Genomic DNA, 14509 nt, shown 5'->3' on the forward strand with positions numbered 1-14509 from the left:
ACTCATCCAGCTGGAAAAATCATAGGAATTGACACTAAAATCTTTCCATGACGGGTGGCCTCTCCTCTGTGCTATCTGCATGCTGAGAAATCAATCTTTGTTTTCAGACTGCTACAAAGAGGTAGACTGGGAGAGTCTAAGAGAGGAGGCAGGGGTGGGAGTGATGCAGGCAATTCTGTGTCTCTAAGCAGATGCCTCCCCACTATTCAAAAGATGCTTAGCTTTGCCTCCAGCAAAGGTGGTAGTGCAGAGACTATGCTACTGTGAACAGTGACAAATCTCTCCTCTGCAGGCTTGGTCTGCAGTGACACAGGCAGATGCTAAACTTCAGCCTGTCTAGAAGTTAATTAGGTTACAAAGGCTGCCAAAAACCCCAAAGTCATTCAAAGAAAATTCAACACCGAAGTAAAATCTGAAGGAAAGGTTGCAAGACACAAAAACACTAATCTTGATTCTAAGGACAGAGATGTAAGTAAGAAGGGAAGGGGGAGTCAGGCAGGTGACAATCTGTAAACTTTTTATCCGTGTTTTATAACAGCTGGGAGGTGAGGCATAGTGTAGTCCTGGCTCTTTTCCGGTGATAGATATTGTATCTTCACAAAGGCTTGAGCAGTAGTAGCCGACACTCTGTATTCATTACTTGTTACAGAATTCTCAGTACAAGGGACATGGAGGGCGAGAATCTCTGGATTCTGCTCCCGATTGTCTTCCCACTTGGAAACAGTGATTTTTGGAAGGCTGTTTCCGCTGGAGTGAACTAATTGACTAGGTGGCTGGGTTATCCGCAGGACTTCTTCGTGGGTAACGTGAAATCATCACACGGTAACAAGCGCTGTCTGCTTCAGGCTCTCAGGAGTAGTTGGAGCCTTAAAAACCTAGAGACCCAGTTCTTTCAAAGAGGTTAGCCCAGAATGTGTGTTGGGTGTGGGGTGCTCTAAGACTGTAAACAGCACTATGCAGGACTTCACTGCCACCCGCAGGACCCAGAGGAAGTGCAGGCGATGGGGATGCCAGAATATGCTCAGTAAAGGAGTCTTCAGGTGAGAAGATAAACATGCCATGGAGTCACTGTCTGTCTATCGCCTTATTTCATTTTGTTTGAGATAGGGTCTCACACTGTAGTCCAGGCTGGCCTGTCCTGGCACTAGCAATAATCCTACTTCCTCGGTTTCTAAGAACTGATAATGAGAAGCATGAGCCACCAACTAAGCTCTGTACCCACCTCTCCTCTCCTGAGTCTCGAGGGTGGAGTGGGATGGGTTGTTTTACAACCCATCTAAAAGATGGGTGATCCTGACCCAACCTCAGAATGAGAGATCAGAAAGTCAGGCTTCAATTCAGACTCCAAAGACTTCTTACTTTCCTACCTCCCGAATCAAACAGAATCACACTTACTTCCTTTTGGAGTTTGCAGGGTTTTAGAGGGTGACAGCAACTTTACAACTGGACTTCTCCTCGGCATCTCATGCCACTTGGGATCCTGCGAAGTTTAGACCCTGGCTCAGAGGATGCACAGTCCAGGGCCAGATGGATCCCCCTCAAAGTAAGAGACTCGGGCTCCTGCACTGACTTGGTTAAGCAACAACTGAAACGCAGCAAACTACCAACAACCTTGAGCCAACTTTCCTGCTCAGACTCCTAAATTATGACCCCTTACACTTTGCCAGAAGTGGGGCGTGGCAGGAAGTCTCCTCCAGAGTTGCACCCCTCCCTTGGGGCCAGCGCTCACACCCACCACTGCGTGGGGCTCCCAATACCCTGGAAGCCGCCTGACTCCTGAGCCCGCAGGAGGGCGAACAGCCAGGAAAGGCATCTCCACGGGAACAGGGAGGCTCCCCGGGTCCTTTAAAGGTCTAGGGAGAACTACCCGCAGAGATTCGCTCCACGAAAGGGTCCGCGACCACGCGGGGAGAGCCACGTGAGCATCGTGGCTTAGCTATAAAAATCTCCCGATTGCACGAGCGTGGGGAGAGAGCGGCGAGCCGAGGCGAGACGCGGCCTCCCACGCCACGAGAGGAAAGGAGAACCTGATACTCCTTTCTCCATGCCTGGAGCTCTGATACTCCTCGGCGTGGGGTGTCGAGGAGCGTTGAACTTTGTGGGACTTGGCAAAGGCTTGCAGACGCCCGCGCGACTGGATTCCCGCAAACGCACAGAGCTGGTTTGACCTTTAGGAGAGAGAGTTGGAGGGAGGATAGCAGGAATCTCAGGCAGATCGGTCTCCTGTCCTTCACTGAGGGAGCAGCCTGGGGTTTTGGAGCCTGTCCTCCTAGGAAACCAAGAGGTCCCCAAGCTGCCCCCAGCCCGTGCATCTACACCGCGTCTACACCGCAGCCGCCCAGTGAGCCGCTTTATTTCTGAGAGTTCCGACCGATTCCCGAGCCTTCTCCTAAACTTTGACCTGCTCTGGTCGCCCACCGGGTCCCTGACGCCTGGCTGACCCCTCCTCCCACGGTGGGCTCGGGTTGGGGCATGGCTACGGGCTCCTGGAGCGGAGCGGGCTCTTCTCGGCGCAACCTGGCACCGCCCGTGTAGCATCCGCCACGCTGACCTCCCGCGCTGCAGCGCCGAGACTCGGGTGGGAGCTAGGGCAGTTCTCAGAGGTGTAGGAAGTGACAACTGGGGACCCGAGGGTCCCTATGGCCGCTGCTCGCGGGCGGCTGCTGAGCGCTGCGGAGCTCCCCGGCTGCGCTCTGGGCTCCGAGTGACTCTGAGCTGCTGAGCCGGCGGACATCGCCCTCGCGGGACCGGGGAGGATCAAGGACCCGAGGAACAGAGACAGTGGTGGCGGCTGATCCTCCCACAGGGCAATGTGGCCGGCCGGTGCAGGCACCAAGCTGCCCTGTCCCCGGGACTCCGCGCTCCGGCGGGCGGCATTCTCTGGCAACCTCACTGCCCTGCCTTCTCACCTGGTACCTGCCGGCCGCAGCGTCCGAGTCTTCATCAGCGCCAACCCTGAAGGTAAGTCCCTTGGCCCTGTAAGTCGGTCTGTCAGTCCTTCCTTCGATGGGCGCGGGTCAGAAAGTGTATGGGGCCTCACAGCCGGGTACACCCTGTGTCTCCTGCGCTCCCTGCCTCCAGCTGCAGCCCCGAGCGCGTGGGAATTTTATTCCAATCACTTAATTTTCTTGAACTCATCCGCTCCCCTGCTAACTACTAGGGCACACTTGTCTTCCCCAGTCAATCTAAAACACAGCCAAGACATTGTTGAAGGTGCTTTCTAGAAGATCCGTTCTGCCTCTACCACTCCATCCCCTTTGCCTTTCTTTTCTGGGTTTCTTTTGCCTAGTACACAAACAGTAGCTATCCTCTGGTGGCCTGTGACTGAAAGGGGGTTCCCTGCTGTCACTTGTTCTCGCTCAGGTGCCAAATATGTTCCTTGAAACTCAGGCCCTGCAGGTAGGAAGACCGGTGGAGGTCCAGGGAGCACAGACTCCTGATGGGCCTAGGACAGAGAGCCCCCACACCCCAATCCAGAGCAGGATTAGTGCTGGACCACCAAGATGAGCCTAGGGTGCTGAAACTTGGTCTCTCCTGGTCGGGTCAAGCTTGGGTCAAGCACAGGATAGATGCTCCATGGAGGAGTTCTGGGTGACCAAACACTGGCAGTTCTTGGTTCCTAAGGTTAACTTTCCTTTCCAATGGATAGTGGGAAAATGAAAGATGCATATAGAAAAGTGTGAAGAGGAGAGGAGGGGAGGAGAGGGGAGGGAAGGAGAGGGGAAGGGAGGGGAGAGGAGGAGAGGAGAGGTAGATAAGAAGGATGTATAAGTTTATACAAGCCTGTGGTGAAATGTTCAAGAATTAACTTTTTCTGTACCCCAGCAAACCTCTGACCTAATTGGAATAAAAAATGAGTTTACATTCAAATAGTTATTGAAGAGTTTGATCCATTAAACACTCAAGGCTCGGTTTTGTTGCTGTGAAATACATTCTGAGAGGACAGAAAAGGTAACTTTCTAGAAACAATCACTTCTAACGGGGAGGGGAGCGCTACTGGAAGTTTCTGGTAAAGTGTTTGTGATCACAATGTAACGGGGAAATAATCAAATAACACACAGTAATTAAGGAGAGTTCTATGCTTGGAGGGAGGAGAGCCTGACTGCCCTTCCCTGAGCTTACAACTCACTTTCCCAGAACCTAATCAAGGATACTTTTAGGAAGATCTGGCAACATTAAGAATCATTCCATATCAAGTATGCTGTCCAGGACTTGGACGTGGAATGTATGTAAATAACCATAAAAATGGGCAACCTTGTTAAAGTTAGGGTTCAAGAAATCTACAAGTCTCAGCATAATGGCCGAAAGAATTATGTTAGATAATGTCTAGTCTTGCAATTTTTCAATTATCCAAGGTTCTCTTAAATGCCATTGGAATTGTTTACCCTGCTGTGAAGCTAACTAAAACTCTTATCTTGTCCTTTAAAAAAAAAAAACTGCTTCTAAAATAGTATGAGTGTTCTGTTAATGTTAGCAGTGGTTAATTTGTTTCTTGTCTTAACTGTGCCTTTTATGGGATTGCATGATAATGAGTTGATGCTGCCAGCTTATGTGGAAACTGAAACACAATCAATATAATTTTTGTTACACCTGCACCTGCATGGTATTCTTCAAACTCTCAACTTAGTTGCACTAACACACACTAAGCAGAGGAAAGCAAACACAAACCACCCCTATTGGTCAACGGATTTTGCTGGACAGCTTCCAAGCTGGTCTTAAAGGACCAGAAGTACGAAGCTTACTTGAGAAGTTTTAGTAGAAACAGGACTCTGAATTTTATTGAGATTGAAGAGCCAAGGGCATATTGAAAATAGGCAGAGATGGGCATTTTTAATGCTCTCAACCTGAAGCCTTAAAACTCCGGGAAGTGTTCCATCTGAGGCAGCACTCTACCATGGCATCTTTATGGATGCAATTTGGAAAGTGAATGCTTGCGTTTCAGTAGCATCCAATATTAGATTCTTGGACAATATTAAAGATGAAGAGCCTTTCCACTGTCAAATTAAGACAAAGGACATTATCTCATGTTTTCTTTAGAAGCAGAAGCCCAATTTGCATCCTGAATAAAAGCTGTTTTGTGTTGAAGGCATAGTGGTTTTTGTTTTGTTTTGTTTGTTTTGGGAAACCCGACAAGACTCTTGCAGAGGGGATTGTTTTTTAATAGGTATTACTTTACAAAACTAGTGTGAAATTGGAATTTCCCTCTCCACGGTGATGGCAATATGTGTCTTCAGAATGGATAATCAGTTTCCCATGCATTAGCTCATCCAATTTTTATTTCATCCTCAAATGGCCCTTCTAAAAGTGGTAGTTAAAGGAATTCTTCCTATTCTACAGGTGAGAAAACTAAGGCTTTATGCAGTGATGCTACTTTTCTGGATTCATAAAGAAGAGTGAAATAAGCAGGTCCCATAGGAAACTTAAAATACTTGTGTTGCTGTTCATTGCCAGTCTAGGCAGCATCCAGATCCCTGTAAATGTCTCACATCTACATGGCCAAATATGGTGGGTTGGTGCTGCTCAGAATTGTGTAGCTCCAAGAATATGAACAACTAAAAGGGAACATAACTGCCCAGCCCACTTCTTCCCACTGAGAGGGAGTCATGGGACATGCAAGAGAATTTCAGATTGTAAAGGACTTTTACTTCTCCAAAATTATACCCACATCTGACCTGTCTTTACTGCACAGATGATGCTGGATGCTTCACAGGAGGAGGCAACCACATCATCCAGACTTAACTGACTGAGTGGACCTCACCTAGTCTCACTCTCGTTCATTTGTGGCATATTTCTTAATCGTTGAAAGTTTTCTTGTCATGTAGCCACTGATTCTCTGCCCAAACAATGTTTATGCTTCTGTGAAAAAAAAAGTATTTTCAAAACACATACAAACTTGTCTAGTGTGATTAGCATAACCAGCCCAAGTATATGAAAAGGGAGGAGTCCTATATGAGTCTCCCCAGATATTAGAATATAAGAGCTCCATATCTCACACATCTATTCTGAAGGGTAAATTAATAAAACCTTCATTCAGAAGAAAGACAATACATTGCCTTTGTTATTGACAAAGGATGATTCAAGCCCATGGTCCTTTACCCTAAGATCTCCTGGAATAAACGTGAGTTGGTAATTTCTGCTATCTCTTCTGAGAAAATGAGTATTTTCTACTCAATATGTGGGCTCTAGACTATCAGACAAGCCACATATGTGTCTATAAGAATACTTCTCGTTAGTAAATGTTGTGTAGAGCCTTCCCTAAAAGCTAGAAATATCTGTCTCATGGTATTAGTCATGGGTGATGCTTGAGTACTGAATAGTATGACTAAGACTCTGAATTTTATTAATTTTAACATGTTTAATGATACAAACAGTACATCACTTAATGAACTTAATTACATATATATGTGGTCACTGGCTCAAAACTTTAAGAGGTTCTCAACCTGTGGATAGCGACCCTTTTGGAGGTCACGAATCAGATATCTTCTATGTATCAGATATTTACATTACAATTCATAACAATAGCAAAACTATAGTTATGAAGTAATAACAAAATAATATTTTGGTTAGGGGTCATCACAACATAAGGAACTGTATTAAAAAGCCATAGCATTAGGAAGATTGAAAACCACTGCTCTAAGTGGATAAAGATAATAAGCAACTTCTTGTCAAATAAAGTTTCAGTACTGACTGTGGTTATTTTGGGCTATGCCATCACTCAAACTGAGGTCTGTCTACTGTTCACTAAGGCTTGGGGCTTTTGATACTGCAGCCAATAGATACAGACTTTCTTGGAGAATGTTATTTAGACTATGAAAATTCAGTTTCCCAAAATTAAATCCACAACTACAGAGTTCCTAGCTCTCAGCTGAGGAACAGGTAATTGGGTCTCTTCCCTGGGACAGAGTTGACCCTTTTCAGATCTAAAGCATGGGTGAGAAGAGGAATTGCAGCTTTCCTGGAAACACTAAAAGAAGTTTCTGAGCTTCTGTGCTTAGATTTCCTTTCCCAATGAAGCTATCCAATGAGGATAAAGTAGATCATAGCATTGTGTGTTCAGGGTTACTATGCTAGTACGATTCACTATACATGTGAAAAGAAATCAGGACTAAAGAAAAAAAAGCCCCAGCATTCATCATTATACATTTCCACTTAGGTTTTCAAACTGGTCATCTTTGAGTGTCGTGTACGCATGCCTAGTTTTAATGACTCAAACCATTCCCATTTACTTTTCTTCTGTCATGTGACTTGATATATTCCCAGACTCTAATTCATGCCTTAAGACCTTCAGTTGGGAATTGTATTCTCCATTTTAATGGAGACCACAAAAGAGATGACATCCTGTCTCCTGGCCACACAGGTTCAGTGTCCACAACCTCTGGACACTTTTATTAATTTGCATTTCTACCCAAAAGGAAGAAAAATCTGCACCAAGATTCAGATGAGACCTACAAAATCAGTTGCCATTTTTATTGCATTTCTATTATGCTAAGTACTCATGACCCCCTTTTCTGCTATCTTTATGTATGGCCAAGAAAAAACTATAGCCAATGCATTTGTACCCAGGTAGGTAGGTAGGTAGAAAGAAAGAAAGAAAGAAAGAAAGAAAGAAAGAAAGAAAGAAAGAAAGATGACAGATAGATAGATAGATAGATAGATAGATAGATAGATCTTGATGCCTCAAAAATATATTTTAAAATCTTAAAGGAGAATGTGTCAACTTGGCCACTTCATGATAAGCATACACAGGGCATTCCTAATATGCAGACATTAAAAGTCTACTGGCTGTGTCTCCTTGGTCCTTAGGCAGACATTACTGGAGAAAGTGGGAGTATTAGTTACCAGTAGACTTAATAGACTTTTGAATCAAGATTTCTGGGCTTGAATTTTCAACCTGCCATTTAATGCTACTTCTGAGTAAGTTCAGCTCCTTTGTTTCCAGTCTCGTAATGCATGAAAGAAGACAGCAGCAGTAGCTGTGTGGATTAGAGAGTAGCGTGAATAAGCTAAAGCACACAAAGCACTGTGAAGTGCTGGCCACACAGGAAACAATAAAGGTTTGGGTTTTTATCACTGTATTACTTTCCAGCGACATCCAGGCACTGTGTCGGTGTATCTATGACAGGAACAAGGTGCGTATTAATCATTAGAACTTGGCTACGAAACAGAAACCTTTCTAGTCTAGATGTTTCATAGAATTGGTTATTTTCAAAAATCTCTGCAAAGCTTTCAGAACAAAATCAGGGTACCACTAAGCATTTAGGTCTCATTGCAAAAGCATCCACTCAAAGGACAGAAAGCTGTAGAAGCGCCCATGGATACCAAATAGCCAGCAGCTCTGCAAAATGACATGTTTGCTAAAAATCACATGTCAGATGCCATAAGCAATAGGATAAGAACTTCTCCATTGTCTTCCATTCCTATGTCATGCATCACCAGGGAGTGATAGCACACTGCTCCCGGCTACAGTCATCTGTACATTGTTCTCCATACACAGAGAAAGATGGAAAAAATGGTACTCAGGATTTTCCACTGTTTATTTTCACTTACATATCTGCGCTCATCATCTTCAAGAGTTATATTCTCATGCCCAGCTTTGATAGGCCAGAAATGCAAATGAGCCCTTGCAACTGATAAGTCTAAGAACTTCCATGCTTCCAGCCCATATTCTGTAATGGAGAGTATGGGACAAAGAGATAATGGATCCTCAGCACTAAGAAACAATGTGGAGCCCAGAAGGAAGCAGACTCATGCATTCCTTTAACCAGGGATGTCCTGGAACATTCAGTCCTAGGTGGATGCCATTCTGGTACTTAAAACACAGCAGTCACCGTACAGACCAGGTCTCTGCTCTTATGGAGTTTACCCAAATTCCATAATGTATGTGACGCATGTCATACTAAAGATACAAGAGCAAAGATAAAGACTTAAGGTAAAGAGTAAAGATAGAGATCAGAGAAGCAGTCCAGAAGCATCAAGGAGAGTTGTATAATCCAGCTGAGGGTCAGAGTGAGGAGCTGGGAATCTCCTCACAGAAATGAGTAGAGCCAAAGTACGGAACGTGTTGTACATGATAACCAGATATGAGGCAAGGTGATGATGAGATCCCCGCAGGAAGCAGAAAAAAAAAACAGTCTTTGTTACTCAGCAAAGAACTTCCAATTCTTTGAACAAGAGCAGAACTGAAATCTTGTGAAAACACTTTAAAGTATGGCTTGGACCATAGAGGTTCACTAGATACACAGATACCTATCCATCTGGCCTCATGATTTAATGCCCCAGCTACAAATCTTTCAACATTCTTTTCAGAGTGTGGTAGTCCCCTCTCATTTTCTATTTTTTAAAAACAAATGTCTGCATGTTTGGGGGTTTCTGTTTCAGATATATGTTGCTATTAACCAACCCACTCCAAGACAAATACTTAACAATTTACCACTTTTCCTACTTCTGTGATTGGGAACTCACTATTCCATGCCTGTTAACCTGTGGTCTGCCCCATAAATATTAGTTTGAAGAAGAAAATAATGTATGCTCCTGGGGCAAAGGTCAGCTTCCAAAGGGCAAGAGTGTGCTGGTGAGTCGAGCTGCCTGCTGTACTCTTACAAGGTTTTGCAGGTGTGAAGGAGGAAAGTGAGGAGATACAAAGACTTGAGGAAACTTCTACTCAGAAGAAACCTCCCTTGGGTCAGAGAACAGCCTCCACTACCCAACGTCTTCATTTATTTCCTTTTGAACTTTCATATATAGTGAAATCTATCTATTACCCAAGAGGAGTTATTATTTAGATTAGAGCTACAGTTTTCAATGGTACAAATTAAAAGTTGTGGTAAGATGTGTAACAGAAGAGCTGGGGTATAGCTCGGTGGCATGGTGCTTGCCCTGCAAAATAAGTCTTAGAATTCAAACCCCAGCAGTGGAAAGCTAATATAAAGAAAACAATGAGCCATTAAGAATGTAAGATAACATCAAGAACTACAAACAAATATCAGAAGATGTCTATAAACTAGGAGCTTGGCATGGCCTTGAGAATACTTGCTCCATCTCTTTTAGTAACTGAAAAATAAAATTTATAAAAACTCATAAACTTCTTTCCAATATCAAATGTGAGAAAGTCTACAGAGTAATGGGAATTAGTTGGATTTAGTAAAGTAACCCTAAGGGCTCATTTGTTTTAAATCAAGATGAAAAGATTAGTATTTCTTGAAATGCTGGGAAATGCACTTTGTTCAGAAATTTCTAGCAAGAATTCAGATGACAACATATACTTCACTGACTCAATGAGAATATGTTCACAAGTAATCATCTTTGTGTCTAAACATTTCACAAATTTCAAATCAAGGTGTCCCAGAAGAACTGTTATGTAGGTATTTGAACTTCAATTATTTATTGTCAATCATGGACCAAGAATAACACACTTGTGATCCTGCTTTCCAATAAAATTCTCTTTTAACTTTTTCTCCATGTGATCATGTGACTTAAACAGAGAAAAAGCCTGTACTTTTAATTTACTCAATAATCATGAAAGTGCTACATTGTAAAATATGTCTATACGAAAGCAAGGTGATGCTGGCATAGGGACATCTTGAAACAGTTCTCCAGAGCTTTACCTGTCCTCACAATTTCTGTTGAAGCTGAAGAAGATTAATTCCTCAGAATAAAATGTGTTGCATGATGCATAATTGGCCAAAGGAGTTTTGTGATAGAAACATAATAAAAAGACCAGAAACCACAGGACAGGATGATAACAATGCCCCCTTGGAATAAAATGCTTCCTTAAAGCCTCATTTTAAATCAAAACTATTTCAAAGACTCTGAAACAGTCCCTCTAATCAGAGCAAAGCCAGGGTGACGGGATCTCATTCCTATAGGGATTGCAGAAAAGAAGCTGCAAAATATAAAGGATACCTTTCACAATGCTACCTTTACAACAGTGTCTTTCAGAGAGATTCTTGCCACAAAATCCATTTCTTAATAACATTCTTCCAAGTATCAAATACAATGTTTTCTAGATTCCCATTGTGTCCCTTGGAATCCTAATTAGTTGGCATGGACAGGCACAAAGGAGGGAGGAGCTGCAGACTACTGGCTTCATTCTTTTTAGTACTATACATCTAAGACACAGGGCAAGTACAACTGTCCAAAAATATAAGCATTGCCATTTGTAAAGCACATGCTTCCATGAAGTTGCTAAGATGGCTGGAGTTAAGCAGATGCATGCTATGACCTCACCAAGCATGAGCCACTCATGTTTAGCCAAAAGGACAGTCTCAGACGAACTGGATGAAGTCCAAAGAACAGACAGTGGGAACGTGTAATGAGAAAGTGGCTAAATAAATAAATAAATAAATAAATAAATAAATAAAGGAGGAAGGGGGAAAAGAAGAGAGAAAGTGGCTGCAGATGAGAACAAATCTAGATCAAGAAAGGAGAGTTTTGAAGGCAAAGTACTTGGAACCAGAAAGTCTAATAGAATCTAAAGGCCATCAGCAAGTGAGCAAAGAATGGAACAAAATGTGCTTGATTTTCCTAAGTGTGAGAAGAGTAACCTCAGATTTTACTACGATCGCTAGGACTAGAAACTAGCTATCAGGGTTGCAGGTGAATGAGAATGCCTTGAATACAGCTTCACTGTTGTTGTTGTTGTTGTTGTTGTTGTTGTTGTTGTTGTTGTTGTTCACAGTGGGCTTTGAGCACATATGGATTATGAAGGTCTTGGGACTCTTGTCCTCCACTCCCATGATGAAGTGAGGATGGCAGAAAGGAGCAAAATCAACAGGACCCCAGACTGCAGGATTCTATCAACAAAGGAGGGCTGCCAGGATTGGCATCCGAGTTCAAGGCCCTAACTGCTCCCGAGCAATGTGACCTGTGAGTCACAGAGAGCTGGGAATGAAACAGTTCCTGCCTAACTTTGTGATTGGAACAATGTGCTGGAGCAGCCCCAGTACACACAGGAGGCTGGTTTCCAGGTGTGTCAGGGTGGATGCAGGAGTCGATCCTTGCGAGGAGTTAGTTATTCAGTAAAAGTAAGGGATTAATGTGAAGAGGGATGAGAAGGGCCTAATTAATATCTCTCTGAAAAGTCGGCATTACATATACCCCAGAAGTGAGGTATGCTTCATTTCTGAGTTAGCAGAGATAGGGGGCCATGTTAAAGCTGTATGAGAAAGAAAGCCATGGTTGATTAGTAATGCCTGCTATGGAATGAAGATTAGCATCTATCGCTATACTCTATAGTATATTTTTAAATATAAACACAGTGGGGTCAGGGGAGGCAATAAGAGCAGCAGTGGGGGGGGGAGGGTAGAGAGAGACAGAGGAAGACAGAGACAGAGAAAGAGACAGAGTTTAAGTCTATGTCCTTTGGCCAAAGCAGAGAAAGCAAGCAGACAGCAGGAGAAATTATACTGGTGAAAAGAACTGGGAAGGCATCCTTGCTCAAATGACAAAACTGATAGAATCACAGCTTTCCAAAGGGAGAGAGAAGTGTTGAAACTGTTAAATATACTGAAAATATACTTGCGTCAAGCAGAACCTGCGTGCCAGTCTGTTGCTAGGCAGAGTGGCTTCAGCAGAACATCAGACATAGTGGATGGTACTGTAGAAAATGCTAACTAAAATAAGATCCAGAAGTTATTGAGGCCACTGTGCAATAAGAAGAAAAAGCTTCAAATAATGCAAAAATTCCTTTGTGAGAAAAAATTTCTAGGATGACCACAAAGACATGAAAATGTGGAGCTAATTTTTAAATAAACCATATGCCCTACTCACAAACCTGAATAATCCATTATTTTAGTCCATTTTCTATTGCTACAACAAAGTACCTCAGGCTAGTGGGTGTGAATTCATAGTTCAGGAGATCAAGAAACATCTCATCCACATTTGTTTGGCTCCGGTGAGGGTCTTCTGTCTTCATCACCCATGACCAATCTATTCATGGCAGAAACTTATGCAAGAGGGAGAAATCACACAGCAAAATAAGAAATCAGAGTGATTCGGCAGCTGGGTTTGCTCATTTTATAGTGACCTGTTCTCTTGCAACCCAGTGACAACTACATGACTTTCTTCTGAAGGTAACACCCTAGGACCTAACTGCTTACTTGAGCTTGCCCACCTCTGTAGAGTACTGCAGTCTCTCTGGTTTGTACAAACGCAATTTTGATAATAATATTGGTATTACGTAACAAAAAGAGAAATGATCCAGGCCTGTTTTCCCATGAAATGTATCTTTTGTCTTTCTCAGCCTTCATGTGCTGACTTTATGAGAATTCTTCCTTAAAAGATTTCACCTCAGTGATGCTGAGCTTTTATCAGTTACACCTTGGTAGCTCAGCTGCAGCTGAAGAACATGCATTGCCCCAGTAAAGCTGGTAGGTTTTCTTTCCACAGTGTCTTAATCAAAATTATCCCACAAATGGCCCTTACAGAGGCTTTGCTTCCCACCTGAAACTTTATAAGCCAGGCCTCCATGGTCTGAATTTCTCTCCATATTGTTATTTACCAAACTCCCATAGGATAGACCGCTAAGCTCTGATGGTTTTTTTTTCCATCCCAAAGTGCTAAATGTTTCTATGAGTTTATAAATAAATAAATAAATAAATAAACAAACAAACCCCGGTCAGGTTCATGACAGCAACAACCTACTCCACTTTCTGTTGTAGTTTGTTTTGTTTGTTTGTTTGGATAGTTGGTTTTTGGTTGTTTCATTTTGCTTTTCTGTTATTTTTTTTAAAAAAAGCAACTTGAGGAAGAATTTAATTCAGCTTACAGGTAACAAAATAATTATGGGAAATGACCAGTGTCTAAAAGCCTAGCCCCAGATACTGGTTCTGTGCCTTGTCTGTGTTCTATCTGGTGGTATAGTCAACAGAATCTGGATTCAAAAGAATTGAAGCAAAAGATTCATAGACTTCACCTCTTTTATATTTCAAGAGAAATCTGGACAGGACCCTGCAGTAGAAACAACGGAGGGAGGTGGCTTCTGAGATGCTCTCTGGCTCGTATTCATCTATCTTTCCTGTTCAGCCCTGGACCACCTGCCCACAGGGAGCTGGACCCTTCAACATCAATTAATAGTCAAGAAAGTTCCCCCAGAGAAATGCCAATATCAGAAATCCGATAAAGACAATTTTTCACTTGATGTGAAAAATTGACAACCAAGACTAACCACTGAAGCTGCCATTTTCAGACCTCATCTTCAAGGTCATGAGAGAAAGAGCAGTCTTAAATTAGGCAGATTTATAGCTTGAAAACTGCTGAACAAGACATTTTACAAAGTCTCAACAATTTTGCAAACATGGCATATGAAGAGGTGAAGCCTATGGGTCTTCTGATTCAGCTCTTTTGGATCTAGATTCCGTTGACTGTTCCATCATATCAGATATAGAAGATGCATAAATCCAGTGTCTGACCATTTCCCTAATTATTCTGAAACAATCATTCTTGGAATCCTACTACCCAATACAGAAACCTCAACAGGGAATCACTAACAACCAATACCACCTTGCTAAAA

The 14509-nt window shown here is 42.9% G+C and overlaps 1 protein-coding gene across 1 annotated transcript in view; it reads left to right on the top strand.

Moving 5' to 3' along the window:
- Nucleotides 1-1728: 1728 nt before the first annotated feature.
- Nwd2 (NACHT and WD repeat domain containing 2) overlaps nucleotides 1729-14509 on the top strand; it is a 140333-nt gene continuing 127552 nt past the window's right edge. Inside the window, exon 1 of the mRNA XM_028765333.1 lies at nucleotides 1729-2961. Coding sequence (XP_028621166.1) covers nucleotides 2811-2961 — 151 coding nt within the window. The 5' untranslated portion in view covers nucleotides 1729-2810. The remainder of the gene's footprint in view (nucleotides 2962-14509) is intronic.

The sequence above is a fragment of the Grammomys surdaster genome, unplaced genomic scaffold (genome assembly GCF_004785775.1).
Source record: "Grammomys surdaster isolate TR1022 unplaced genomic scaffold, NIH_TR_1.0 150, whole genome shotgun sequence".
NCBI lineage: Eukaryota > Metazoa > Chordata > Mammalia > Rodentia > Muridae > Grammomys > Grammomys surdaster.